The following is a 25,421-nucleotide window of genomic DNA, read 5'->3' as shown; positions in this document are numbered from 1 at the left end:
CATTTATAATATTAGTAGGATAAAATTGATGATAATATTTTCTCTCTAGGACCATTAGGAGACATGATCATTATCTTGTCATCAAAAATGTATTCTGTAATAATTTTTTCATAATTTTGTATAGGTATATTCTGTATGTAACAATGTAAAATTCAATATCACATTTAAAGGGGTAGTTTATTTAATGTGTTAAATCTGTTCGTACACCACAATACACAATGTGTTAAATGTGTGTATCATAGTACACCGTGAATCCGTTTCATTGCAATAGCAGCACAATTGGCTTATTATGTATAATTTATTACCTATTCTCCTCTGTAGTGTCTTTTCAAGTAACATAATTTAAACAAAGGCCTTTGATTTGTAAAGTGGTTTTCATCATTACATTACTGGAAAACCGTTTGGCCGCAGTGCCGGCAAACCAATTTGAGACTTTACCCATCTGACGATACTAATAATCATAAGGCCCCCTTTCACCACAACGTGGGTAGTTGGTGTTAACAGGAAAGAAAAAACAACTGAGATAATTTTTACTTCATCGTTTTACTTGTTTGTTGTTGTTTGTTGTTGTTGTTGTTGTTGTTGTTGTTTTACTTGTTTTTCATCGTCTACTTCATAGGTATGTCTGGTTTCTATAAGGTTCTGTAAGCTAAATCTCACGTTATGTCCTCTTTTATTTTTTTTTCGTGGAAAGTCAGGACCTCCTGGATAGACCACATCCTCTGGCAGCTCCTCCTGTAACACAAGATGATTTAAAATATGGAATGAAATAGAAAAGAAAAACAATAAAAATGTCGGCAATAAATAAAATACGTCTACTCAAAACCAAACTGGTTCGTACAAGAAACATGTGTGTTTATTTTATGTATACTGCTCGTCTAAAACATATTTAAGTGAATACTACCTGTACACAGAAGTGTCTATTATGCAGAGCGACCTACAGCTAGTATATCTGGGAACGCTACACTTTTTTGGATTTTACAACACCTAAACCCAATTTCAAATATTTGTATGTATGCCCATGCTCATACTTTTAATTGAAGCAGTGTTCAAAAATAAAACTGTCTATTAACCGGAAATGTAGACAACTTATGTTCATATTAAGACATAGGTCCAGGGCCGCTTCTGGCCGAAGAGAAAAATTCCCTGGCAAAGTAGGTGGATAGGGGATAACTTGGGGCCCATAGCAAACTGCGGGCTGCCAACCTGCAAAGACCATAAAAATTAAGTGTCATGACGCCTGGACGATTCTGTCTATTGCACATGGGGATTCTGTCATTAGGAAGGGAGTTAAAATCCGAAAATATCCCTATTGGCTGTATGGGTCAAGACCAACAATCATGCTAAATCTAGCAAAACCGCAAATCTAGTCTTTCAAGTTTTGCCTGTCCAGGGACTTAGCCCTTGATTATTACATTTTAGGTCTCAAGAACTTAGAAAATGGTCAGTCAATAAGACATTATTATCCTCCACAAGAAAATGGGGTGAACTCGGTTTATCCAACTTGTTAAAATTGGAAAATGTCACTATTTTAGAAGCTTTCTTACTGACAATCATGCTGAATACAAGTCTCTATCCCATAATGTATACACCAAGTAGTGATTTCCTGGTTAAATAACACTTAGATGGATGGACCTGTATATTCATGTCCTACAAAGGTGTAGAAGACCTGCTTATTTGAATGAGAATCTTCAAAAACTGTGATTTTAAATCACAGTTTGTCACTTTTCTTAATATGAATTAAAAAGTGTTTAAGAACTAATCAACTTACCGTCGAGGGAGTTGTCCACCAGGTGTACAAGCTGCTGCATACATAGCTTACAGTTGATACTGCCTGTAACAGTTGTATAATGTTTGTTTAGAAAGAAATGGACAGAGGCATCCAAAGACCCGCAGCATCTGTAAGACATAGACTTACAATTTTGGGTGGGGGGGGGGAGAAAGTTGTCAGGCCATTGTGTACATGTGTAGAGTTAGATGTGAATGTATTCTTCAATATGCAAAGGGCCAATACGTAGAACCTGTTGTGAGAACAGTTTATTTCATAACACCTGTTAATTTCTATTAATTATAATCATATGTTTATTTGTTATTCTATGTTTGTAAAAAGGTAAATAAAGTTAGTTGAGTTTGAGTTATGACATAAAACAGTGCATCCACTTAATTCTTAGTAAAATAGTACATGGTGGCAGCGGTTTAGAGCTATGCCTCAAAAGAGAAATCCAAGAAGGAAACAATCTGACTATGAAGATAATGAAAATGAACAAGAACAAAATGAAAGAAGCAGAGAAAATGAATACAACAATTCAACTAAGAAGTCAATCATTGTATCAAACACTCATTCAGTTATTCAACCTCCAGCTAGTTTCTCCTTTGTACCAGCAGATTGGCCAAGATGGAAAACACGATTTCAAAGATATCGTTCAGCATCTGGATTATCTGAAGAGTCTGAGAACAAACAAATCAACACTCTGATATACACATTAGGTGAGAAAGCTGATGAGATTTTTGCATCTTTCAATTTAGCAACCGAATCAACGCTAACATTTGAAGAAGCCTTAGATTTATTTGACAAACATTTTATTCCACGTAGGAACTTAATTTTCGAAAGAGCAAAGTTTTTGAAGAGACAACAAAAAATTAATGAAACAGTTGAAGAGTTTATAGTTAGTCTCCATTCCTTGGCTAGGACCTGTGACTGGGGTTCACTTAATGATGAAATGGTGTTGATGGTACTAATACTGGGTTTAAATGATGAGAAACTTAGTGATCGCTTGTTGCTAGATCCCGAGATGAATTTAGACAAGGCCATTACAGTAATACGACATGCAGATAACGTAAAGAAAGAGAAGACAAATTTATGTGATGAGAAAAGAGTTCAAATTGAAGCAACTACGTCATCGAGTTCAAACCAAAATCAAGGAGATAGGTTTCGTCAAAAGAAACGAGAATACCCAGCACAATGTATCTGGTGTGGTTATAAACCGTCCCATCCAAGAAGCACATGTCCAGCAAAAAGCGCAACATGTAACTTGTGCAAAAAGATTGGTCACTTTTCGAAGGTCTGCAGATCTAAAGAAGCACAGGAAGTAACTGACGAAAATGAAGTAAGTGAACTTGGACCTTCAAATAATAAAGTATTCATAGGTACACTTGGGGATGGGTCGAAATGTAAGCCCTGGAAACTAGACCTAGTATTTGAGGGAAAACCACAAACATTTAAAATTGATTCAGGGGCAGATGTAACAGTAATTCCCCCTGGCATGGTTGATCCAAGTAGGATCCAGCCGACTCTAGTTGAGTTGTATGGGGCTGGTAGAACAAAATTAGAAACTGTAGGTTGTGTTAGAGCTAATATCCAATACAGAGATGTTGAGCCGACCCCTCGCACCGCCCCCAGACGAACAACTATTGGAAGCATGCCCCCCATAGTGACAGTGCGAGTGGTCGCCCCACATCCCTAACAAAAATGAAAGGCCGTGGGTGAATATCCAAAAAACAAACAGTTGTCAACAAAGCCTATATTTAATCAAAATCAACAAAATAACAATAATCAACAATGTCAGCCATCCAAAGAATTCATTTAAAAAATCTTTCAAAAAATTTACCCTTCTGAATTACAAAACTGGTACCAGTAACAAATTAGGCCTAACAAGAAAAAATTAAAGATGGTAACTGTAAATGGATGGTAACAGTGAACTAAAACTTTAAATAAATAAATAACTTTCAAATAAATAAATAACAATTAGCTTACAAATAAATAACAAATAATAAATAATTTGGGGCCCCTTTTAGAAAGTCTTTCAAAAAGCTGATATTTTCAAAATAACTTGCGTTAGGTTAGGTGGCACTTGTCATATCACACTAGTGGCGGTGTTCCATCTGCATGTCGGAAAACATCACATCTGGATGTCTGGATGGAGGGCGGCATAATGGTCCCCGGAGAAGCTGGGCCGTAGGCAGCCCAAGGAGGAAGAAGATGGCGTGTCCCTCCGGGCGACCCTCTCCGAGGACAGCGGCTGGTGAAACCTCACATCCGGGACCTCATCTGACGTCTGGCAAAACACTTATCTACATCAGAAAGAGTTAAGGCAATGAAGATAAAACAATCTTCTCTGACGATGGACGCAGATACATATTTATGCACATTAATAACAAAACAAACTGTGTGTGTAGTAATGACAGTCGCTGTCCTTCTGCCGAAAATGTGTCCGACAGCGGAAAAATTGCCCCGGGGTCTGCAGGACTGCTGCCAGACCCAAACCGATTGAGTTCCGGCGCAAAGCCAGTACTCGCACTATAAAAAAAACTGAGGCGTGACATTGGTGGGACGCTTGGTGGGCAAGTCACGGCTCAACCTCCCCCCCCAAAGGAGGACTTCCTCTCCAAAAAAAAGAAAACAACCTCTCCCAATTCTAGAAGATCTCAACACCACAGATCAACTCAAGTGTCTGAAGTGGGGAACGCCAAAGGTCTTTCAACTGGAGGGACTACTCACCCCCAGGGGTTGCACTGGCCAGTGCTGGAAAATTTACTAGGGAAAAATCTTCAGCAGCGCACAAGGGACAGAAGAGGTGATCAAGCTCTCTGGCCCAGTGCACTTCCCACTCAGACACAAGAGTAATGAAAGATGACCTACGGAATTGTTCCCCGGAAAGGCTTCAGATGAGAAATGTGAGCCCTCCGGAAAACTTCTCCAGTCTGCGGATCTCCCAGCCGCACGGAGACAGGAGTCAAGAACTTCAAGATGCGGTGGGGACCTGACCACCGATGAGACAACTTAGCGGCTCTCTTGTCCACGGCCGAACTGACCGGATGAGCCTTGCAGAAAACCAAATCCCCCACCTGGAAAGGATTGTCCAACCGACCTCGATTGTGCTTCCTCCGGACCAATTCCCTAGCCCTGATCAAGTTCCTCCTAGCCGCCTGCCAAGTTGCCTTGACATTGGCTGCACCAGGGGGTGGCAGAAGGTCGCCAATTTTCCACACATTTGCCAAGGGATTATTGGGTGGATAGCCCAACAACAGCTCGAAAGGGACCGCCTTGTGACTCTCATGGTGTGCAGTATTGAAAGCAAATTGAATCCAAGGAAGTTCCTGATCCCAGGTGGTCTGCTTGTCAGCATGAAAAGCTATGAGAGCGGATCGAAGATTTCTGTTGAACCTCTCAGCATGGGAAGGCTGTGGATAGTAAGGAGAAGTGGTCACATGACGGATACCGTGCCCAAAGCACATTCTTTTGAAAAGGTGAGACACGAACTGAGTTCCGTTGTCGGAAACAATGGTGGCGGGTATCCCAAAGTGTTGGAACAAATGGGTACGAAGTGCCTGCACGGTGAGCTGTGCAGTGGCGTTCCTCAAAGGAAAAAGCCAACAAAACTTGGAGAAGGCATCCACACAAACAAGCAAGAATTTGTTTCCTGACTTGCTACGTGGGAGAGGCCCTACATAGTCTATGAAAACCTTCTCCAAAGGTCTCTCCGCCACCTCAGATGACAACAACCCATACTTGGTATTCTGAGCAGGCTTGCTTAGCGAGCATGTTTGACAAGAACGTACTCGTGCCGCAATGTCCCTGTCCATACCCTTCCAGATGAACATGTCCCTAACCTTCGCAATGGTCTTGTGAATCCCTAAATGCCCACCCACAGGGGAAGAGTGAAAGTACGCAAAGACCATGGGTACAAGAAGACTAGGCAGCACAACCTTGGGTTTACCCCGCTGTCGGTCTCGACAACAAAGGGCACCCTGGGACAGAAAATACGGGGGGTGGGCTCCCCCATTTTGAAGCTCACCAATGATTTTAGCCAGCTCGGGATCTTTTAACTGATGTGGGATGAACTCAGAAAAGGCAAGGGGAAACTCCAGGAGCACGGCACACCCAGTGTGCTCCTCCTGATCAGAAGGTTGGTCGTCAGGTGAGTGATACATCCTTGATAAAGTGTCAGCAATCACATTCTGCGTGCCTCGAACATGTTGCACTTGGAATTTGAGGGAAGATATTTGGACCACCCAACGACCAATTTTCCCAAGCTGGCGAGGATGTGCAAGGAGCCACGAGAGCGCTTGGTTGTCGGTTTCCAGCAAAAACTCTTTGTGTTCCAAAAAACGTCTGAACTTATTCACTCCAAACACGACAGCCAAACACTCTAACTCATACACAGAAGAGCTTTTCTTTTCGCAAGGGTTCAAAGTGCGTGAGGCATACGCAATTGGCTGCCTAACACCATCTACCTCTTGAGACAACACAGCCGCAATAGCGACGGAGGAAGCATCGGTTTGCAAAACAAACTTTCGACTGAAATCTGGCATCGCCAAAACTGGAGGTTGCATGATAGCTTCTTTCAGAAGATCAAAAGACATCTGTTGTGCTTCACCCCAAACAAACTTGGCGCCCTTCTTCCGAAGCTCATTGAGAGGAGCCGCCAACTCAGCCACATTGGGGATGAAACGCCGGTAGAAACCCACCATGCCAATGAAACGGGCAATGCCTTTGACATCTCTGGGAGGAGGAAACTCCCTGATAGCCTGGGTTCTAGCCGGATCGATACAGACACCTCGTGAAGATACTAGATGACCTAGGAAAGAAATCTCAGCCTGAGCAAAACTAACTTTCTCGGGATTTACGGTAAGGCCAGCCCTAAGCAACCTATTCATGACTTCCTCAAGATGAACCAGATGGTCTTCAAAGCTCTCACTGTACACCAAAAGATCGTCAAGATAGTTGAACACAAATTTGAACTTGACGTCATGGAAGATGGAGTCCAGAAGTCTGGTGAGGGTCTGGGCCCCCACAGCTAGGCCCATGGGTACACGTGTGAACTGGTACAAGTTCCACGGAACGCAGAAGGCAGTGAGAGGTCGAGATTCAGGTTTCAAGGGAATCTGATGGTAAGCCTGGTTCAAATCAAAGACGGAAAAATACTTGGCCTTACCGAACCAATCGAACGCAGAGTGCAAATCAGGGAGAGGGACAGAGTCAATTTCAATCTGAGCATTCAACTTGCGATAATCTAGAACCATTCGAGACTTGCCATTTGGCTTTGGAACTAGAAAAGCTGGACTTGCGTAGCTTGAGCGAGAAGGCTCAATTACCCCATTTTCAAGAAGCTCATTGATGATTCCACGGAGTGTTTCCATTTTGGGTGGAGCAAGCTTGTAAGGATGGGAACGAACTGGACGGGTGTCAGTCAAACGGATTTCGTACTCCAAAAGATTGGTGACTCCAAGCTTTGGCGTTAGCACCTCAGGAAAACGAGAACACAAAGTTCTGATAGCTTCAGCCTCACCAGGAGTCAGATGCCCTAATGGATCAACTTTTGGTTTGCTGGGTGTCTCAGGCTCTACCACAGCTGCACCATCCACAATTTCATCCGCAAAAGGAATGAGCACCCGTCTTGCGAAACGAAAGAAGCACTGGCCTCTGCCTAAATCCAAAATCAGGCCACAATGCTTGATGAAATCCGCTCCCAAAATGACAGGAATGCAAAGGTCCTTTGCTACCCAAAAACTCCACACCCAAGAAAAATGTTCAATCTTGAATTTCAAACGGGCTTCATAGATGATTGGAAGTGGGGATTTCGATGCAGTCCAGCAGATGTGGGTACTTCGCTCAACTTGCTTGATTAGCCCAGAAGATTTTAGATTTTCAAACAGGGAAAGGGAAATGAGACAACGGGCTGACCCAGAATCCACAAGGGCCTTCTGCACCGTTTTACCTAAGAAGATGTTGAGTCGTGGGCAAGTTGAGCGCGCCGCTTTCACTCCCATGCATGCAAGCTCCCTCATTCCCCGCGACAGAGGCTCCCCAAAACCAGCACTCCCAGAAGGGGCAGTACTCACAGAAACCAAATTCCTGCTGACTTTCTCCAAAACAGCTTTCTCACAGGGCGGTTTAGGCAAACTTTCCCCTTGTGAGCTACTCAGGTTTTTGGACAAAGTCGCAAGATTAACCCTCTGACGACACTCTCGTCTCATGTGACCTGGTTGACCACAACGAAAGCAAACAATAGGATGCCTCTGTCTCTGCGGTGTTTCAGGACCTCGACACACGGATGCTACAGCGGGATGGGGACCAGTCCGGGGAAGATGCCCCGAAACATGCTCCCTCTGACAATCAGCGTCTTGAACGCTCCGTGAAAGGATGACCAACCTATCCAGGTCTGCAAAAGAAGAAGGCTTTGGAGCGAAAATCAGTCTGGACCGCTCCTCAGGCTTCAACCCCTGCAAGACAATGTCCACCAGTTGGTTTTCAGGGATGCCCAGCCGTAGGACACGCCACACGCCACGAATGTCACCCACATACTGACTGAGAGTTTCATCAAACTTTTGAGGTCGAAACACTCTCTCAACCTTCAATCTCTCCATGACCCTGAAGGGGACAAAGAGCTCAAGCACTTCACTGTGAAAATTGTCAAAATTTACTCCCCGTTTCAAACAATCTAACAATTTGTCACCAAGAGGTCTCAGGCAGAGTGGAACCAGCAGTTCCAACACTACTGAGTCCTCCATGCCTGGGAACTCCTTCAGGTGCAACACCTTTCCCAAAAACTCTAACAAAGGTTCCACCTCTAAACCATCAACTGGGCGAATGTCGCTCAAAACCCCAGCAATGGGATTGGGCAGTGGAGCAAACAAACCCATTTTGTTCTCAGTCAGTCGACCTACCTACAAAACACACAAAAAATTTTTTACAACAAACAATTCACAAACTTAACTAACTAAAGGCTCTGGACTGAAATGACTACAGTCAGATGAGGTCCCAAACAGAAGAACCTGCCCATACACACCGCCTAAGCCACCAAAACAAAAAAAAAACACGGACTTACACTCACCACATACACACATACATACATACACTAAACAACAACACCTAACATTTGTGTGACGAGGTAAACACACACACACAGTTTCAATTTTGGGTTTGGCCATGCTTTTGACACTCTTGCTCCCAAAGGATGCAAGTAATTAACCAGATTCCACCCGGTGACTCGGCCAAGGGCGAGCTCCTAATAAAAAACTACAACAGTGTGCTTACCCCACCACGACAACTTTTCTTCAAAAAATTCCTAAGACTGCCAGACCAGAATCACCCAAAAATCAAATCCAACCACGGCCCTTCGTGGATAGAGCACAAAAAACCACGCTCTGCTACCATCTGAGCCGACCCCTCGCACCGCCCCCAGACGAACAACTATTGGAAGCATGCCCCCCATAGTGACAGTGCGAGTGGTCGCCCCACATCCCTAACAAAAATGAAAGGCCGTGGGTGAATATCCAAAAAACAAACAGTTGACAACAAAGCCTATATTTAATCAAAATCAACAAAATAACAATAATCAACAATGTCAGCCATCCAAAGAATTCATTTAAAAAATCTTTCAAAAAATTTACCCTTCTGAATTACAAAACTGGTACCAGTAACAAATTAGGCCTAACAAGAAAAAATTAAAGATGGTAACTGTAAATGGATGGTAACAGTGAACTAAAACTTTAAATAAATAAATAACTTTCAAATAAATAAATAACAATTAGCTTACAAATAAATAACAAATAATAAATAATTTGGGGCCCCTTTTAGAAAGTCTTTCAAAAAGCTGATATTTTCAAAATAACTTGCGTTAGGTTAGGTGGCACTTGTCATATCACACTAGTGGCGGTGTTCCATCTGCATGTCGGAAAACATCACATCTGGATGTCTGGATGGAGGGCGGCATAATGGTCCCCGGAGAAGCTGGGCCGTAGGCAGCCCAAGGAGGAAGAAGATGGCGTGTCCCTCCGGGCGACCCTCTCCGAGGACAGCGGCTGGTGAAACCTCACATCCGGGACCTCATCTGACGTCTGGCAAAACACTTATCTACATCAGAAAGAGTTAAGGCAATGAAGATAAAACAATCTTCTCTGACGATGGACGCAGATACATATTTATGCACATTAATAACAAAACAAACTGTGTGTGTAGTAATGACAGTCGCTGTCCTTCTGCCGAAAATGTGTCCGACAGCGGAAAAATTGCCCCGGGGTCTGCAGGACTGCTGCCAGACCCAAACCGATTGAGTTCCGGCGCAAAGCCAGTACTCGCACTATAAAAAAAACTGAGGCGTGACATTGGTGGGACGCTTGGTGGGCAAGTCACGGCTCAATGTTAAAATAAATCACATGGTATATGTAGTGAAGGGACTCATAACACCCTTGCTTGGTCGTCCAGCAATACAGGACTTGAAAATTTTAACTTTTGTTAATTCAGTTGCAGAGGTAGACAGTGACTTTTTTACCGAATACCATGAAATGTTTAGTGGTCTGGGCGTCATTCCTGATCCCTACACAATAGCACTTAAGGATGGCGCAAAGCCATATGCAATAACCACTCCTAGGACAGTACCTTTACCCCTAATGTGTCGAGTAAAAAAAGAACTAGAAAGTATGGTACAAAATAATGTAATCACACCAGTTGAGCATGCTACTGAATGGTGCTCAGCAATGGTAGTAGTGCCTAAATCTAACGGAGATGTCCGCATATGTGTTGACTTAACAAAGTTGAATGAATCTATCCAGCGGTCTTATCATCCGATTCCCAAAATTGAAACGTCTCTCAGCTCAATCTCAGGAGCAAAATGGTTTTCAAAACTTGATGCAAACAGTGGTTTTTGGCAAGTCCCCTTAAATGCAAAATCCCAGGATCTAACTACTTTCCTTACCCCTTTTGGACGTTTTAAATTTCTCAAACTTCCATTTGGAATCACATCAGCACCTGAACATTTTCAGAAATGCATGAACAAAATCTTAGACAACCAGTCAAATGTCGCCGTCCATATGGACGATATTCTGATTTGGGGCAAAACGAAAGAAGAACATGATACAGTTGTTCGGCAAGTACTTGAAAAACTTAAAAATGTAGGAATGACACTTAACAAAGACAAAACTGAGTTTGGAAAGTCAAGTATTAAATTCCTCGGGCATTTCCTCTCATCCGATGGAATTTCTGTTGATAAGGAAAAGGTTTCCGCCATTCTCAAAATGGACTGCCCAAAAAACGTAAAAGAACTTCAAAGGTTTAATGGGATGGTAAACTTTCTTGGTAAGTTTATTCCTGAAAAAGCAAAGATTTTGGCCCCAATGAATTCATTACTTCAAGCTAACGTTCCATGGATATGGGGTCCAGAGCAGGCGAAGGCATTTGATGAAATAAAACTCATTTTGACTAACTCTCCTTGCCTAGCCATTTACGATGTAAATCGGGAAACAATTATCTCCTGTGATGCCTCGCTTCAAGGACTAGGATCAACTCTTTCTCAAGTTCAAGATGATGGTTCTATACGACCAGTATCATTTGCATCCCGAAACCTTCTTCCTTCTGAAAAAAACTATACAAACATCGAGAGGGAGGCTACAGCTGTTGCTTGGGCATGTGAAAAGTTTCAAGAATTTATTATTGGCAAGAGAATAACAATACAAACAGATCACAAACCACTACTTCAAATTTTGAAATCCAAACATCTTGATGAATTGTCTCCAAGAATTCAAAGAATTCGATTGCGTCTCATGAGATATGATTTTTCAATTACCTATATTCCTGGAAAGCAGCTTCTAGTTCCTGATGCTCTTTCAAGAGCACCTCTCCCATTTTCAGGTACTGATGACCGTGAGTTAGAAGAAGAAACTCAAGCGTTTGTTCAAATGGTTTTGTCGTCCATTGATATAAACGACTGCATAGTTGCTAAAGTATTGGAAGAACAAAATAAAGATCCGACTTTATGTGAACTGAAAAAAATAATCATCCAAGGTTGGCCTTCTAAGACATCATTACGAGATGACCTAAAACCGTATAATTCAGTTAAGGATGAGCTAAGTGTTGATAATGAGATGATACTACGAGGTTCAAGACTTGTAATTCCACCAGCTCTCCAGTCTTGGGCACTTCAAAGAGTACATGAAGGTCATTTTGGAATTACCAAGTGTCGTTTACGTGCAAAAGAGTCAGTCTGGTGGCCAGGAATTTCTTCAGCCATTGAAAGTATGGTGAAATCATGCCCTACTTGTATTAAACATTCAAGGAACAGTCATGAACCATTGCTTCCCACACCATTCCCTGACAGACCATGGAAAACACTTGCAATGGATTTATTCAAACTTGAAGGCGTTTGGTTTTTGACTGTGACAGATTATTACTCCAGATATTTTGAAATAGCTGAATTAGAGTCGTTAACATCACGAGAAGTAATAATTAGATGCAAAGCCTTTTTCTGTCGACATGGCATTCCAGAAGAAGTTAGGTCTGACTGTGGGACTCAATTTCAAGTCCTTGAACATTCAGATTTCAAGACATTTTCCAAAGTTTATGGCTTCAAGCATATAACAAGTAGCCCAAAAATTTCCCAAAGCAATGGAGATGCCGAAGCCGCAGTGAAAATCGCCAAAATGATTCTAAAGAAAAATGTGGAAGACCCTTATTTAGCACTTCTAGCCTATCGAACGACACCCCTCTGGAATGGGTACAGTCCCTCTCAGCTTCTCATGAACAGGCGATTAGGGAGCACATTGCCTCAGACAGGACATTTGCTTTGTGGAAAACCAGATCTAAAGGATCTTAAGGGGAGAGAAGAAACATATCGTGAGAAGTATAAACACAACTATGATAGAAGGCACAAAGTGCAAACTCTCAATCCTCTTCATATAGGAGACCCAGTTTGGATTGTGGACCTTAGAAGACATGGCAAAATTGTGAAAATCCTGGACAGCCCTCGTTCATATATTGTTGAAACTGATAAGAGGAATGTGAGAAGAAATCGATTCCACCTCAAACTTGCCCCTTATTTAAGAGAGGAAAACAGTGAACAACATTTGTCTGAGAATGCACATCAAACAGAACCATACAACCGTCCAAAGAGAAATATACACAAACCAAGCTGGTTGAAGAACTTTCAAACTTAAAAGGGAGGATGTTGTGAGAACAGTTTATTTCATAACACCTGTTAATTTCTATTAATTATAATCATATGTTTATTTGTTATTCTATGTTTGTAAAAAGGTAAATAAAGTTAGTTGAGTTTGAGTTATGACATAAAACAGTGCATCCACTTAATTCTTAGTAAAATAGTACAGAACCCCTCTGGTGTCAGTGGGTATGATGGCATGGCGCTACACCCGGATAAATTTCAGTGTTTAAAAATGGAAGTTTTGGCTAATTTTTACATATACCTTTCATGTTTAAGCTAATTTTTTCTCTATTTTTCATATTTGGCTATAAATATTTGCTACACGACATTCTGGACTAGCAACTTAATGTACGCGTACCGTCCGCCGCGCAGTTGATTTGTGGCCACACGTGTTTTTGTAAAAAAATGTATTTAAGTGTTGTTTCTCGTGATGTATTTACTGTAAAGACTTTCTGACAGACTCTTCGGAGTGATATTTTTTTTCTATTATCGCCTGAAGATGGCCCCACTGCTGGGCTGAAACCGGTCGCCACTCATCGGTGACGTGATCACACTGACGGATTAACTAAAAGGTATTTTAACCTCTAGATTAATTTAACTAAGAGTGATTTTTCAATAAACTGCCTGACACTGCCCGACTTGTTTCTATGAGACACTTTAAAATTAAATTATCTGAGTGGCAATTATTTGTATACAATAGACAAATTTTTATCATGTCCTAATTAATATTAAGATTTAATTTGATGTTATTGACTGTTATTGTTCACATCTATGTAAATTAGTATTTTTTATTATTGTTAGAATCTTATGTATTTATTTAATTTGCTGTTGACTATGCCAATGACTGTATTACATGGATCAAAGGCAATAAAGATTCTCGATTCTTGATTCAAATAGTCCACTCTTGGTAATTCAAACACTTGATAATTCAAAACTTTCGATAATTCAAAATGAAGGCTCAGTCCCTAGAGAATCTCTCAATAATTCAAATTTTTACCATGCATTTTGATACACTCGGTATTTCAAAGTCCAAATAGAGGGCAGGTCAATTTCTAACACGCAGTAATTCAAAGTTTTGTCGGAAAAACACTCTATAATTCGAAGTAACTCAGTAATTCGAAGTTTCGTTGGTTAACACTCTATAATTCAAAGTCATGCTGTAATTCGAAGTTTCGTCGAAAAAACACTCTATAAATCAAAGTCACGCAGTAATTCGAAGTTTAGTCGGCAAAACACTCTATAATTCGAAGTGATCTCTTCCTGTTACAACAGGAAACTATACAGTACAGTACATCCTGTTCCCATGGTAGGATAGTGTTGGATGTTTTGATGTTTGTTTAGAGCAGTAGTCTGAGTTAGTTCGCTGACTTGTTTTTCTAAGTTGGCAATCCGATCTCTAGATTGCGCGACATCTCCTTGAGCACAAATGTAGTTGTCGACAGCTGATAGTTCAGCTATTGGCGAAATATATGGCGCTAAATAATAGATTTCTTTGCAACTACAGTAACTGAAAAATAAGCCGTTGATTGTGTACTAAAATACGGTATGATGTTTTATTATAACGTGCTGTACCTTTGTATGTATTAAACAAATGAACTCTCTGTAATTCGAATGGTTTATTTTTCTCCCGATAAATCGAACTCTTGATAATTCAAAACTCTTGATAATTCAAATTTTTATGCTTGGCCCACCAATTTCGAATTATCAAGAGTCTACTGTAACATTACAATATTTTACTTGAAGTCACTAAAACATCACCAACTGTTCGACGCCCCCATTTTTATAAGGATGTAAACAAAATTGTGTCATGGTCATCTGACCGGACAATTTAGACTGCTCGAGTACAGCCATTGATTTTGTGGTTCTAGGAATTTTTTAAACAATAGAAAAGGTGGTATAATAGGTTGTTGTTGGACACTGATATGTTTGTTTTACAGTCACACAGCACCTTTGAAAATATCCAACTGGTATAAGTCTCGTTCTCCTGATCCCTCTGTTGTATGTTCCTCCAACTCCTAATGGGGAAGGACACTTTTCTTTTGTTTGTGTAGTTGTTCACCTCCATGAGAAGTTTTTTTGTGTCCTCATCGTTCCTGAAATACAAGTCAAATTCTAAGAATTTGTTAACATAAGTTACAACTTAGTTTTGGATTTATTGCTGCACATAAATGTTGCAGAGTTATTTTCCGCTATACTGTTTAAATTAGAAAAATTGCAGGTTAATATTTCGGAGGAGGTTTCATGACGGTTTTGACTCTCCATATAAGACTATATACGCTCCATTCCCATATGAAACTTGATTTTTTTTGTCAAGATTCAAGATCTTTATTTATCATGAAACAATTCAAGTATTCCAATAGACGTCAATGTTTTCTTGCATCAACGTTCTGATGCAAGTTATGTAACAAAGATGGACGTACATAGTTCAATCGGGCCTCCATAAAGTGTGCTGCTGCTGTTAACTTTTGAAACAAGTCAAACTGAGAGGACAAGTTATTATAGTAGGTCTCATAGTGAGACCAGTACCAATTTAATTTTTATGTTTCGAAGTCACCAGACACCAAAAACACCATCCGTTCAAATTTATATGTATATTTATTTATATATAAATACCTATATGTCGGAGAAAAATGATCCAATTTTGATGAAATTTGGTATAAAATGTGAAAACCTACATTTTGTTTGAACGAGTTACCAAACCAGCATAATCAGACTATGGCAACGGGGTTGTATGAGGTAAACATTACGTTTTCTCATTAATGATCCGGGAAACATTAAATTTTGCAATTTCTTTCTAAACCACTTTATAAAGAATAAAATAACAAATAATTCGGTATATGGAGGCATTACCTTGTTTTTTATTTGTTATTTTACATATAGCAGTATGGGTAGTCCTATTATAAATTGTGTAAACAAATGTAGAAAAAACTGATAACTCGGTTGTTCGTCATCTGATTTTATCAAACAAGGTCTCATTTGATTTGGATTTAAATTATCTATCTTTTAAATTCAGGAACCAATTTTCTAAATATTTATGAATTTTGGCATTAAAGATTTTAAATCGCTGCCATATTGAAACGGCTTGAGATTGGAACGAAACTTTTTAAGTTCTTTTCACCTTCTAAAATACACGTTTATACCAATTTTAAAAGGAGTGTAGGAGTTTTGCCAACGGCTATCAGGTAGAAAGGGTCCCCATCCATGAATTCCACATACTGCGGAGTTTTGCCAACGGTTGTGGGTTGCGCGAGAGGGGGAGGGGGAGAGAGATTACACGTGACCACAAACCAGGCAGGATGCTGACTGTGTTCAAAGTATGTAATGCAGTTATGCACCTCTGACTGTGAAAGGAAATGTATTGAATTTTTAACCTAACCTAACCTAACCTAACTTAACCTAACCTAACCTAACCCACTGCGACAAGCGCATAACTGCCAAGCGTAGACAACCCTGACAATCGCTCTCCTTCCTTCCGGACGTCACACTCTTTCTCCCACCACCACCGTTGGCAAATCTCCGCACCAAGAGGTGGCCGAAGGCATCCCCCCCATCTACCTGACACCCGTTGGCAAAACTCCGGTTCCCTTTTAAAAGTTCTATCTTGAAAAATGCCCAAGATATAAAATAATTCTTAAAAACACAAACCACCTGACAAACAGAAATCTAGGCATTTTAGACCCATACTTATATGGAATTTTATGTTTGTCTTAGTCCAAGAAACAAGTCCACAAAATATGTCCAGACAATTTGGAAACACCCTGTATACTTGAGTGAAAAAACAAAAAACATAAAAATATAAATTAGCTTGGTCTGCAGGTTTGTTGCAGCGGGAGTATTGTTAAGTATACTGTAGAATTGTTTGCATCAAATCAATCATCATACTGTAGTTTCAAAATCTGAGGGAGAACAGACTTTGACGGCTTACTCTCTTTCATACCTTCTATAAAGAGTTGGCTACAACTAATCATATAGGTATACGATATCTAACCATCGATTTTATATCAATTTGTCTACCATGGTAATTTTTTTTAAATTTTACTCTTTTTACGTCACTGGAATGGTTTGCGTTTGTAACGGAACTGTCTAAACCCTGATCTTGTTATTATCTAATGTTAATATTTTGTTACAGAGCATCACTAATTGGCAACCTTTTGGATCGATCCAGCAACTTTCAAATTTGAAGTTTACACTACACAGGAGTTTACAGCATGTCTTTTAAACAAAAATATACAGCAAACCTAAGATCACTATTTTGTTTACATTTCATCAACAGTTTTCAGTGTTTAGTTAAATTATCTAAGATGCATGTTCTTTCACCTGATGGACCTTCCTTCTTGAAGTAGCCAGAGTTCCACCTCGATGTTTTTCTTTTTCGCTTCATTTCTTGCAAACATTAGAGCACAATCCAGAAGTTCTTCTTGGCATTTTTTGTACCTGAAAGAAAGAACAATGTTTGTAACTGCTGCATAAAGTATTTGCTTTCAGCTGTTGTGTCGGAAAGAATCTTTAAAAGAAAAAAAAAAATCTATATGCCAATAGTGACTAAAGGATTTTGTCTGGCTCTGATCTTCGATTGTTTTCCAGAAGTTATCTGGTCTTGTTCAGTTTTAGCACCTAATTTACAAATAATTTGAAAAACCAATTTGGTAGGCACATAGATGACATTCCATACCCATGTTAAAGCTATCACCAGTTTTAAAATCAAAAAGGATATAGTTGATGTGAGCCACTGACAGATTGCACTGATTTGATTTCTAACAAATTTTCAGCATTTCCAACCGAGTCAAGTTGATATAATGAATTCCAAGCTATAGCATCTTTTATTCCCCATAAACTCGCATGGGGTTGGCGCAATATATGACTGGCTCACAGAACTATGTAATTTGTTCATTAAAAATTGGTGACAGGTCCAAATAGATGGGATGTCTACTTCAGTATCCAAGAGCCAATGGACGCAATGGTACACACTCTCACTTCACTCGATAAGGAATACAAAGGGACACACTTACTCTCCAACTTGTGCAGCAAAACTCTCCTCAATACCCACACTTGGATAGTATTCCGTTACAAGGCGTGAGATTTCTTCGCAGTCATGATACTATCAACATAGCAAAAACATTACAAGTGTGTTAATCACTGGGCAGGAAGAAGGTACTGAGTAGTTAAAGGAAGGGGCGATTAGAATTGGAAAGGCAAAAGATGAACTGGATATGCTTGGATGAGTGGAAAAACAGAAAGAAGCTAAGAGGGAAGGGACAGTATCATATTAAAGAGGAAAGATAACAATTTCATTAAAGACTAGCAGAGTACCCATCCTTCGTACGGTGTTGGCATCTATATATTTAATACGCGACATGAAACTTTGTGAACAATAAAGCTTTTTGGTTTTAAGATTTAACCCCACATATTGTATACCAAAATGTTTGTCTAGGTGTGTAGATGTGCAAACTGGCTTTAGATTTTCAAAATATATCTTTTTAAGGGTGTGGGCTGCCCTCAAAGTTCCTTCCATAAGGATAACATTGTGATTGATTTGAATGTTATTGTATTCTAAAACAAATGTCAATACATTAGTAAAAAAAATCCCAGCTGTTTTGTTTAGTTTTGAAAAATTCTCAGCAGCATTCACTTGGCGAGATGGCATTAAAATGTCAGAAATGTGGTGCGCTACATTTTAAAGAAGAACAAAAAGGACGAGGCGAAGGGTTTTCATCCTGCTGCCATAAAGAAAAGTGAATCTACCACCATACCGAGAAATCTATTATATCCAGAGCCTACTTAATAGAGCAAATCAATTGAGCTGAAACTACAAAGAGAACATTAGATCGTACAACTCTGCGCTCGCAATGGTCATCACTCGAGCTAAAATTGAAGAACATAACGGTGGAGGGCCTTTCATGTATAAGGTGCACGACACAATTTATCACTCAACTAGCACCTTTCAACCGTCAGAAGGGGAGCATCCCACATATGCCCAAATTTATATCTACGGTCGTCGAAACCGCTGTTCAAGAAATAATGCTAAACAAAGCTAATGTCTCTTGCAGCACTGAACTCATGGACATTTTGACTCAACATTTGGTTGATATTAATCCATACGCGCAAGTTTTCAGCACGATGAGCATCGTCCTGCAAAATACTCCTACTGAACAGCAAAAAGAATGCATATAGCCAACGATCGAGCTCAAGACCAACGCCGATACGACGACGCAACTTCTAAAGATGTTGCTATAAGATCCTAATTTATTATTCGTGCGAATTCGCACGGGTTCAACTAGTATAACTATAAAATGCTTATTGCAGTTGTACTCAAGCTTTGCGTTTGCAATGGGGGAGGACAGAGTTTGGTAAAATTTGGTTCTTCAAATTTACAGTATGCTATATTATATGGATTATTCTACTTTGTGTACAGTCTTTGTAATTTCCTTTTACTCTGTGTAGTAATGGAATAAACTAAATTCTTTGAAAAACTACCCTTACTTACAATAGGAGTGACTTACCTTTTGGTATAAATATAACTTGCTATCACAGTTGTCCATGCCTTCATGATCATTTCCTCCAAGCACATGCAAGGAATCTGACAGGGTCAGTGCTACCTATCAAAAACATATGTTTATTTAGGGTGTTGAAAATGTCTGGAACCAACATTATATCTGGTGAGTGGTTAAAGAAAAACAACTGATATTTTGTGTACGGATATACTATGGTTTTACCTATCTTTTGGTGCCTTATGAAATTTTTTACCACTTATAGGGAACATCCTGTGGAGGATGCAGTATAAAGCTTTAATGGAAGCCTATAGTAAATGATACATCATTTTAAAGGCCATTTTTTTCTGAGTAAGGAGCCACAAGTTTCATCTCAAAAGGACCACCCTAGCAAAAATGGCGACTGTTTGAAATTTAAAAACCCACTTATAGGGAACGTCCTGTGGAGGAAGCAGTAAAAAGTTTTAATGGAAGCCTATGGTAAATGATACATAATTTTAAAGGCCATTTTTTTCTGAGTAAGGAGCCACAAGTTTCATCCCAAAAGGACCATCCTAGCGAAAATGGCGTTTTACTAAACTTATTTTTAACAGAAATACCAATTAAGCTTCCAATTATTTTCAAAAACTTCAAACAGTCACCATTTTTGCTAGGGTGGTCCTTTTAAGATGAAACTTGTGGCTCCTTACTCAGAAAAAAATGGCCTTTAAAATGATGTATCATTTACTATAGGCTTCCATTAAAGCTTTATACTGCATCCTCCACAGGACGTTCCCTATAAGTGGTAAAAACATTTCATAAGGCACCAAAAGATAGGTAAAACCATATTATATCCATACACAAAATATCAGTTGTTTTTCTTTAACCACTCACCAGATATAATGTTGGTTCCAGACATTTTCAACACCCTGTATATTCAGAGATAGATCTGTCACATCATTGAACTTGTGTTAAAAGCGGCTACCTTAACTCAAGGACGCGGCCTTCGAAGTGGCATCATGGCAAGTAGTGTTGTAACAGCTGTTTTGTTTAGACTGTTAGGAGGCAGTTAATGGTATTTGTGTATTTTAGCGAATTTCCCATATAGGGAATAAGTTATTACCGTAGTACTGGTGGACTCAATGTAAGACCTGGACCCCGGACCGATTTACTTTTTTGTTTTGAGGTCCCTAGGGGGCAAAAACACCATCCGTTCAAATTCATATATATTTATATATACTATTATAAAGAAAAGGGGGTGTCTGTGAGTCTGTGTGTTAGTATGAGATAAACTTAAAAACTACTGAACAGATTGGGCTCAAATTTGACAAAAATAAAGCTACCGCTCCGAGGATACATATAGAACTATTGCCCCTTTGATATTAAACTAGGACTCTGCCCTGCGGGCTTCCAAAATTCTGAGGTGAGAGATTTAAAAGTAATATTGGTCTCCATGGTAACATAGTACAATTTTAGTACAGGTAAAATTATACTAAAAAACCATTAGAAAACATAAAAATTAGTCCATTCATGAAACTTGCAGGAAACGTAGTAATTACCATTAGGTTTTAAAATCTGAAGAGTCCCTAGTGATTGTGGGGGTGGAAGTACCATTTTATGGGGGTTAAAGTTTATGAGGGTAGTGATTTTGAGAAAATTTTTATTTATGGGATCCAAGCAAGTGAGGTGTCGTTTTCTATGTTTCTTAGGATGCAGAATCGAAAAAGAACATAATAAAAGCAATACAACCGACGGTTTATTAGAAAAAGACTAATTTATTAATGAAAAACGAAATATGACAAATTAATTAAGGTAAAATAACCCAGTTAATATCAATTATTACAAAACTGACCATGAGTCTGTGTCACATGTTAAAGTTGTGAGGAAAATTAACCAAGAAACTGGTAGTTTCACCTCTTTAACCACCACGTGTCATATTGTTCATCGGCTACTGATGCATCATCACCATCCATGGAATGGTCAGGGTCTCTAACTCGTTCTTCTCCATCGTCGTCTTGACTTAACACTGACGGCTAAGTATGCGTAGCAAAAATATTTCAGTTCTGGCGGTGATCCTGCAACTTAGGGTGAAATAATATATAAGACCAAGAATGTAAAACCGCTCGGACCCCAATTTTTAAGGACCTTGGTCGCCCGCAATGACGTCATCAATATAGCGCTCGTAAGAGGATGCTGGGTCGCTATGAATTAATAAATGCCTGAACCGATTTTAATGAAATTTGGCATACAAGTGCTTGAATACGATATCTAATCCCAGTTTGTCAATGGTCGAGTTTTATTAGGCCATTTAAAAATGGCGGCCGTTAATCACTAACATAATTAAAATTGTTTAGCGTTTTGTTTTATCAACTCTCTCCAGAAATCTGCAGCAATCTTTCATTTTCCTTGCAATGACAGGTTGTGATGCCGTTTCTGCATTTCATGGAATAGGAAAAATACCCCCACCGCAGCAAACCTGCAGATTAAGTGAGTTTCCATTTGCCTGATTTGATTTTTAATTAAATCTATTTCAATAACCTAAAGTTTAATTAGTGTTAACTAGGTTTGCTGCTACGGGGAGGGTAATGAAGTGTGTTTTTTAATTAAAATATGAATAGTTTAAAATAAATCAATCATCAAAGTTTTAAAAAAATATAACCATAAACTAGCAAAATATCCAATCATGATATTCAAAATGGCTTAGAGAGAAATTCGAAAATTTTACGTTTAGAGGGGCAAACATGAGAAAACACAATTTTTACCCCATAAATCCCCCAGAAAACCCTGTTCTCATGGTTCGATCATGCTGGTTCGCAAACTCGTTCGAGTAAACGTAGGTTTACACGTTTTTACCAAATTCCCTCAACATTGGGTCATTTTTACTTGAGTTATCGTGCTAACGTTCTTTAAAAAGGACACGTCTACAGTCATTAACGCTGTTAAAGTTTCATGTTTTGTCATATAGAAAAGTACAAAACATCTTTAGATTGATTTTAACGAGTTCGCAATCCAGCATGATCAGACCATGGAAACGGGGTTTTTGGGGGGATTTATGGGGTCAAAATTGGGTTTTGTCATAATTAACCCTCTACACATAAAATTTTTCAATTTCTCTCTAAACAATTTTGGATATAATGATGATTATAAATACCTTAAATACCCCCGCCGCAGCAAACCTGCCGACTAAGCGAATTTCCATTTGTCTGAATTGATTTTCAGTTAAATATATTTTATAACATTAGGTTTAACGAGTACCTAGGTTTGCTGCTACAAGGAAACTAATAAAGTGTGTTTTTGAGTAAAATATTGATAGCTTAGTACAAAATAAATAAATTTGCCAAGTTTGATCAAAATATATCCATAAACAAGCAAACTACAACATTTGACAATATTCTCCATAAGAATAACATGGGAATTTTAAATTTACAATTTTTTTAATTTTCTCCGTTACTAATAATCGAACAAAAATACTTTTATATACTAAATTATTTGTTTTTTTAAGCTCTTTAAAAAGGTCTAAAGAGAAATCGGGAAATTTTGTGTTTTGAGGGTCAAAAGTGAGAAAAACCAATTTTTACCCCATAAAACCCCCCGTAAAGCCCCGTTCCCATGGTCCGATCGTGCTGGTTCGCGAACTCATTCAAGTTTATCCCGCTTTACACCTTTAAACCAAATTTCATCAAAATCGGACAAAAATTACTCAAGTTATCGCGTTCACGATATATATATATATATATATATATATAAGTCTATATATATATACATATATAAAAATTTGAACGAATGGTGTTTTTGGCCTCTGGGGACATCAAAATGAAAAAGTAAATCGGTCCCGGGTCTAGGTCTTACCGTGCCACCTACGGTAATAGCTACTTCCCTATAGGGAAATTCGCTAAAACCAATAATTTTGTTTATTGAAGTGTTTTTGTACGAATATTGGTTACCTACCGAGAAAATTCAAAAATTGTAAATTTATCATTCTCATTTTATTCTTATGGAGAATAAGAAAACTGTTGTAGTTTGCTCGCTTAAGGTTATATTTTGATAAAACTTGGCAAATTTATTTATTTTGACCTTGGCTATTAAAATTAAAAAAAAAAAAAAACACACTTTATTATTGTCTCCGTAGCAGCAAACCTAGGTACTAATTAAACTCAATTAAAATATATTTAATTGAAAATCAAATCAGGCAAATGGAAACTCACTTAATCTGCAGGTTTGCTGCACTGGGGGTATTTTGCCTATTCCAGGAAATAGAGAGACGGCATCACGACCTATGATTGCAAGGAAAATTAAAGATTGCTGAAGATTTCTGGAGAGAGTTGATAAAACAAAACACTAAACAAATTGTAATTATTTTAGTGATTAACGGCCGACATTTTGAAATGACCTAATCAAACTCGACCATTGACAAACTGGGATTATATATCGTATTCAAGCACTACAAGTGCTTAATTAATGGTGGTTAATTTTCCTCACAACTTTAACATGTGACACAGACTCATGGTCAGTTTTGTAATAATTGATATTAACTGGGTTATTTTACCTTAATTAATTTGTAATATTTAGTTTTTCATTAATAAATTAGTCTTTTTCTAATAAACCGTCGGTTGTATTGCTTTTATTATGTTCTTTTTCGATTCTGCATCCTAAGAAACATAGAAAACGACACCTCACTTGCTTGGATCCCATAAATAAAAATTTTCTCAAAATCACTACCCCCATAAAATGGTACTTCCACCCCCACAATCACTAGGGACTCTTCAGATTTCAAAACCTAATGGTAATTACTACGTTTCCTGCAAGTTTCATGAATGGACTAATTTTTATGTTTTCTTAGGTGAGTTTTACCTGTACTATTTCACAAAGTTTAAATGTAAACAAGCAGACTGTCAAATAAATTAATTTTGATTCCACATTTCCACACAGCTGGTTCAAACATATTCAATACTGCACAGGTCCGAAATGTGCACCAAAAAAGAGTCTGACATCTGTTAGCAATATTTTATCTCGGTATATTTCAAAAGACCACTAACTAAAAAGGTGCGTTTTATAATGGTGAATGTATGGACTGCGTCGGCTTCTGCCAGTCGGGAATTGGGGGAGCTAGACCGAAAACAGCCCGCAGTGCCACTGAGAGTAGTTCTTTACATCGTCTGTATTATCAGGTGCGTAGTAAAAAATAATGTTTTATATATATATATAACAAATTTCTTACCACCAAGAAAATTCCATCCAGATCCTTCAGTCTCATGTTGTAGTGTAGCAGATATTGTGGTGTAGCAGTGTAGAAGATGTCAGTGTAGCAGTATAGTTACTAAAATGTGTTCTGATCTGGCACTAATTTAGATAGTACTGTGCAAACAAACAATTTATAATAGTTTTGACAAATTTAGCATTTGGTTGACAGAAGTATGGGTTGGCACATAAAATACTTACCATTTATGTTTAGGTTGAAACTGTATAGCTACCGGTACTATATGAAAAAAGTTAGATTCTTACTTTTTATTTTCAAAACAGATATTTTCCATCATTTACAGGTGATCTTGAGATATGACATAATGAATGATGAAACAATATAATAATAAAAATACCCCTGCCGCAGCAAACCTGCAGACTAAGCGAATTTCCATTTACCTGATTGGATTTTCAATTAAATCTATTTAAATAACAAGGTTGAACAAGTAGCCTACCTAGGTTTGCTGATACAGGGAGGGTAATAAAGTGTGTTTTTAAGCAAAATATTAATAGCTTGGTATAAAATAAATAAATTTGCCAAGTTTGATTTAAATATTTCCATATTTATTATTTATTATTTAAATATGTACCAATGTTATTGAACCAATTCATGACCAGTTACTTAAAAAAAATTAAGTAACTGACTACATAAAGAAAAGGTAATTGATTTAATTCTTTGTTACTGTTGATATTTAAATTTTAAAACTTGTTATACTCATGTTAAGAGTACACCTAGTTTAAGATAAAATATTATTTATATACAGTAGAATCTTTTTTAATC

The 25,421-nt window shown here is 38.6% G+C and overlaps 1 protein-coding gene across 1 annotated transcript; it reads right to left on the bottom strand.

Annotated features, from left to right (window-relative positions):
• Positions 1-524: 524 nt before the first annotated feature.
• LOC129001081 (uncharacterized) lies at positions 525-24,805 on the bottom strand. Its single transcript, XM_054428250.1, has 7 exons — positions 24,621-24,805; positions 19,436-19,531; positions 17,945-18,033; positions 17,262-17,369; positions 14,884-15,028; positions 1,772-1,834; positions 525-735 (listed from the first exon to the last, which is right to left on the bottom strand). Exons 1-7 carry the CDS (start codon positions 24,654-24,656, stop codon positions 544-546), a joined length of 729 nt encoding a protein of 242 aa, XP_054284225.1. The 5' UTR covers positions 24,657-24,805; the 3' UTR covers positions 525-543.
• Between the last annotated feature and the right edge of the window lie 616 nt (positions 24,806-25,421).

Source organism: Macrosteles quadrilineatus, unplaced genomic scaffold, assembly GCF_028750875.1.
Source record: "Macrosteles quadrilineatus isolate MER2022 unplaced genomic scaffold, UCM_ALF_1.0 Scaffold_8__2_contigs__length_117827958, whole genome shotgun sequence".
In the NCBI taxonomy this organism is placed as follows: domain Eukaryota; kingdom Metazoa; phylum Arthropoda; class Insecta; order Hemiptera; family Cicadellidae; genus Macrosteles; species Macrosteles quadrilineatus.
This window is presented reverse-complemented; position numbering and strand designations above follow the sequence as displayed.